Raw genomic sequence first — 6,000 nt, 5'->3', positions numbered from 1 at the left:
TCTATACATACACGTAGTAGGATACCATTACATTTAAATTCTTACAACGATTTTACTACTTACTTAGTCTTCGGTAAACTTATACGTTAAAACATGAAACAAAAAATAAATATTATTCCTTCACCAGCATTAAATTAAAACAAGATAAATACTTAGTTAAATCACATATATCGTTAGAGTTGACACGTGGCTGAGTGATATTTGTTCTTCTGTACCTCCTGTAGGAGCAAATTGATACCAGATTCGTACTTGAAAAGAACGACATCAGCTATTTTTGTGAATTTTTCTAATAATTATTTCCTGTTGTTATTTCTGTCCAATTTATCTGTCAACTAATCTTGATTATCATTATTGCAAACTTCACGTAGTATGATACCATTATATTTAAATTCTTACAACGATTTTACTACTCACTTAGTCTTCGGTAAACTTATACGTTAAAACATAAAGCAAAAATTAAAATTATTCCTCCACCAGCAGTGTAGTAAAATAAGAAGAAATGCTGAAACAAATCACAAATATCGAAATATTTGAATGATAATTGCTATCATAATTATGACTCTCTGAAGAGCATATTCTTAACATGGAGAATCTTCATGTTTTTTGTGATGCCAGAGTGGTATATAAGGAGAATGACATCAGCGGATTTTACTTGTTCATTCATTTCTTTTTGTAGTTTTAGTTAAGGAGCGTTTGACATGTTTGAGCTTTTCTTATTCTATTGAAGGAACTTTGGAAATATTAATACTTGATCCTTGACAAGGCTGTAAAGTAGCGTACTAATCCGCGCGACGTCACTCCAAATATTGATTCCACTCTGGTCATTAATCACTTCTAAATCCCTTCCATGGATGCAGTTGGGACTCGCTTGAAGCTGTTGCCGGTTGGACGACCAACTAGCTTGACCACGCCCATCAGGATTGTTATAGCAACCATGGTTGCGACCATTCCAATGATGAACACTCCAAACGAATTGTAGGCAGACAGATCTATGGTATAGAAATGAAAATAAGACGGCACACTCAATTCATATTAAATATCTATAACCTTAACTCTCGTCTACGCTGTTGAGAGTGCAGGCAATTTTTGTTTGATACTTTCGTGCGCTATTTTTTTCTCCAATGCTTCTCATGTCATTTGTTTTTCTTTCCTTTCGACTTTTTCTTCCCGGCATGAGAGTCGGGTCTATTTCGCCGATTACAAGTTCTAATGAAGATTCACGGACACAAAATAATTTGCTTCGTCCTGGCTCGAGAAACTTACCATTGGGGTGCATTAAACGGCACTTAAACTGAATGACAGGGATGCTGGTTCAAATCCGAGCTGCCATAGACAAGGACTTAATTTAAAAATCTTTATTTTCCTTCTTAATGTTGATCTTTTCTTTTGCTACGGAGATTTCCATACCCCAAAACCACTTGGAGTCATTAGGGTGATTTTTTTCACAGAAAACTTTCCAACTTGCAGTTAACTTTGTACGCGTTTCAGTGCAACGGACGGTGCTCAAAAAGGAAGTAAGCCCCTCCCCCATATCAAAATGTTGTAATATTTGAACGCAATAATTCGGATAAATATTTGGCAGGTGGTTTTCTACACTTATCAAGCAACTTTTGTGAACAATTCGGTCATGCATGAGAAATCAAGTATTAAATTAAAAATTTCAATTTTTAAAAGACATAAACGTCATTGTTTTATTGTTTAAATACGAAGTTTGTTTTTATTGAATTTTATGGTGCATTATACTGCTTTACTATCCAACATTTAACCACTCCATACAAACTTTCGATAACGTATGTCCATGGTTCAGAGAGAACATTTTTTTTCGTGACGTATCATAGGGGTTTAGTAGTGCCCTCTTTCAATTCAATTCAATTTATTTCATTTTCAGCAGAATGAAGTATTTTTGGTCGATAGAATTACAAGTAACCTATACAGACAATATCATTTGAGGAATGTACAATTTATGATATTTTTCTATAAGTAAAACACAACAAAGTATTATAGATATATGTAAGCAAAATGTCATAAACGTCATAAAATAAAATTCTGAGAAAATGGGGGATCTACTAAAAAAAGCAGTGCTTTATTGTGTAGACACCTCTAAAATAATTATTGTAGAATTGCCTACGAAGACGGACACCTAAGTGATAAAACAGAAAACAGCAGAATAAAACAGAAAACAACAAACAAAGAACAAGAACTACATTTATATCTATAACTGGAAAATGTTGGTGGCTCCGTTCCCCAATTTCTCGGTCTCCTCCCCATTTTAAATTCTGGATCCAATTGTGTCCATAAATTAATAATAAAAAATGTTCACTGAATAATGAAATGATGAATATCAGAGAAGATATTCTTCCCCAAAATAAATGTTTTCATATAAGATGACTTTCACCGATAGAAATGAGTAGAAAATCAAGAATTTAGAAAATGCGGAGTCGTGAAAGTTAGCCAAACATTTGTAACGCCTTTTAGAAAGTACCTTTTACAAGCCTTCTGAACAGTTTTTCATGATGAGAATGTGGTATTTGTTACGATAAAATGCAATCAATGGCATGATATAAGGCTTGTGACTTTTAAAAAGTGATAATTTTACCTTCTGGCAGCTCTTACTGGAAAATGACATAGCATACGTCCGTAATATTCACCAGATGGAAGCTTATAAAATTACCTATACGCCAATGTAAAAATAATTCAGAAAATCCTAGAGCACTTCTAGATGTTAGTTTGTCATTAAGTGTATTTTTGAGGTTGAATTCTTTTCATTCACGAAAACATCCCATTCGTCAGGTAGGGAAAATGGTCTGTCACGGTTTAACTGAAACCTGTATATTTAAATATACTCTCGCATGACCTAAACAACGCGATCAATGATTTCCTTAATGTTAAAATGCAATATATTTCTTGAGAAACATGATTGGGATGAAGGGGCGGGGTATGGGTCGTACACGCCCCATCCCACATCCGAAAGTGGCTATAACTTGTATTATCCCCCCCGCGTCATTGTTTTCTTACCATTAGTAGCCATATCGTTGGTTGAGCGGCGAACGCGGATCGGAGCACTGCTGATCGTTTGAGTGGAAAGGAAAGAAGAAGATCGACGTTTGCGATCTGAGGAATCACCAGGGCATTTTCGTTTGAGACCGGCCTCCTTAGTCTCACACACCATCACTTCACAGTGAATATATACCTTTGAAGAAAAAAAAATGACTCTACAGTGACTTGAAAGAGATTATACTAATCACTCGGGTCGCGTGCGCGATCGAAATCAGTTGGGTCGCATGCGAAATCACTCGGGTTTTGGATTTTTGGCACTTTTCAATTTGAAAAACACGCTGAATTCGAGTTTCGTTTTAAGCCGGCAAGTGCCTTGAATAAGATATACTGGACTACTGTTTAACATAACAAACAAGCAATTCAGCCACGTGGCTCAACAAACTTAGAATAGATCGTTTTGATGCGTGTAAGGAGCCTGGTTCGAACCCCCTATTCTATTTTTTTTCATTGAGGGGGGGTATTTTTTTCCTTTCTTTTTCTTGAAAACACATCCTTCCCGTTTACAACACAGCTTTATTTTCTTTTTCATGTAAAATTATATTGAAGCATGTTTTATAAAATCTTACAAATTTATTACTTTGATTTTCAAGTTCATCTTAACACATATTTCGGCAGGGGTGGGAGGGGAAGCGGATAAGTTTAAAGTCAAGTCCATATAAAAAAGAAATATTCGAATATATAAAGTAATACCCCATCCCTATTTTTTTTACACAAAACAGTTATATGCACAAACTATGAGTTTGTAAATTAGACTTGATTTTGTCACTCACTTCTCGTTCCCTTTTAATTTTTGTTGCCTTTCATTATATCAATATTTTTCAGATTTCATGACAGAGAAACTCTTCATCGAATCAGAATTGGTTACATTTATGGCAACTCCAAATGTTATTGGAGGAATTGATTTTGTTTAACAAAATGATGAGGAAACTAAAATACACAATAAACATGTCATGTGCATGTACCAAATAACAAAATATGAAAGAAATTAGAGTATGTGTGACATAATCGGTTCTGTAATTTACACATAATCAAGATTGGCATGTAATCGTTTTATTAGGCAAAATTTCTCAATGTCAAAATAGTATTTCTTTTTAATTTGAATCAAAGTTTTTGTTGAAATTTCTAATTGAGGATTGGCATATTTTTAGACAATTTTATTTTTGAATAAATATTGTTATGCATTCTTTACATTCCATGTAAAGATTAAGGAAAAGTCCACCTCACCAAAAAAATTAATTTGAATTTATAGGAAATTCTCTCCCACCCCTGCCAAAATAAGTGTTAACATGGACTTCATTGATCTTAAGACATATCACCATGCTGTGCGAGCACTTATTCTTTCTCGGTTAGATTACTAAAATAGTTTATATACTGTTTTGTCAGCTAGAGATAGAAGAAAACTTGGTTATACAGAATCGTGCCGCTCGTTTTATTTTTGGCTTTTGGATCCCGAACTCATACTACATCCCTACTTAAGGAACTCCACTGGCTACCTCTATTCCAACGTATTCAGTTTAAAGTCTGTTTATATGTATACAAAACTCTAAATCAATTAGCACCTGAATATCTTAATAATACCATCAAATCATACACACCCTCTCGTAATCTTCGTTCAATCACTGACACATGCAGACTTTGCATTCCCTTGTCAAAACTCTCCTGTGCCGAAAAACGGTTTGCTGTAGCAGCTGCCAAGACTTAGAATGCTATCCCTCTTTCAATAAGAAATGCTTCCAGTTTCTTGGCTTCAAATCTTCCCTTTAGACATACCTTTTTCCTTAATAATTGATTTCCCTTCTTATCTTGAATATTGTAGTATATATGCAAATGTTAAATTGTTATTCCTACTTTGTACGCGCTATGGTACTTTTTGTTTTCAGCGCCTCTAAATACCCATTATTATATTATTATTATCATGAACTTGAAAATCAAAGTGATAAATTAAGAAGATGTAAAATAAATACAGGCTTGAATAGAATTTCACATGAAAATAAACAGAGAATAAAGTTGCGTCTGGAACGGGCAAGGAATAGGATTTAAAGAAAAAGAAAAAAAAATTACCTCCCGAAAAAATAGTGGATTCGAACTAGGGTAGTTACACGCACCAAAGCGATGCGGTAACGGCAATCACCACAGCCCGTTTCTTGCCAAGTTCCGGGTCTTTAATGATATAATTACAATACGTAAGAAGTCTGTGCACCACTGTTGACCAATCATAAAGCTTCGGCAATTCTCCAATATTTTTGCGATGTATTTTTTTTTGTTTCTGACTTTGCTAAATTTTTAATGATTTTTGCTAAGTCGTGAAGGGGAATGTCAACGCTTTATAGTGGTTACTAAATCAATTGACGCAAGTGTAATTTCTATGCGAAAATATTCTGTATTTGTTCACATATATTTCTTGAGAAAATTTATCTTTGCTAAGCTATATCGGTCACCAACATACGTTTAATGTGCATATTATTTGACTGTTCAGAAATTTCAAACTTTTATCTATACAAAAATAAGACCAATTTTATGAGAAATGGATATTCTAAGGGCTGCGGACTGACTGGCACTGTGACGTTGGATCTAGACCTCGGCTCGACTAGCGTTAGTTTGTTCCATGCTACCCGGCCGATGCACGTCGTGTCCGACCGCGCGGCCGTGTCCCGCCTTGGGGCCATTGCATCAGGCATGTCCGCATATGGGAATGGTTAGGGGGATGTAATATCGATGTGGCAGATATGGCAAGTTCCGACTCGGAGTCCTCATATAAGACACAGTAGAGGCCGGATCTATTTTAAGTTGGTTGAGCTAAATAGCTGATTTTCTTGTTGTTATGTCAAAAAAGTAGTCCGGTACCTTTTATTTAAGGCACCTGTCAGCTTAAAACGAAACTCAAATTTCAATTTCATTTTATTTTCCCAACGTGTTTGTCATATTGAAAGCACCGTAAAAAAA

At 35.0% G+C, this 6,000-nt stretch overlaps 1 protein-coding gene across 1 annotated transcript in view; it reads right to left on the bottom strand.

Moving 5' to 3' along the window:
* Nucleotides 1–682: 682 nt before the first annotated feature.
* Nucleotides 683–6,000, bottom strand: part of LOC121430599 (ZP domain-containing protein-like) — a 49,423-nt gene continuing 44,105 nt past the window's right edge. The window contains exons 8-9 of the mRNA XM_041627917.1: nt 3,016–3,190; nt 683–989 (exon numbers count right to left, since the gene is read on the bottom strand). Of these exons, the coding sequence (XP_041483851.1) occupies nt 835–989; nt 3,016–3,190 (330 nt within the window). The 3' untranslated portion in view covers nt 683–834. The remainder of the gene's footprint in view (nt 990–3,015; nt 3,191–6,000) is intronic.

Source organism: Lytechinus variegatus, chromosome 17 (assembly GCF_018143015.1).
Source record: "Lytechinus variegatus isolate NC3 chromosome 17, Lvar_3.0, whole genome shotgun sequence".
Lineage (NCBI taxonomy): Eukaryota > Metazoa > Echinodermata > Echinoidea > Temnopleuroida > Toxopneustidae > Lytechinus > Lytechinus variegatus.
Note: the sequence above shows the minus strand (reverse complement) of the source record. Positions and strands in the feature narration are given on the sequence as shown.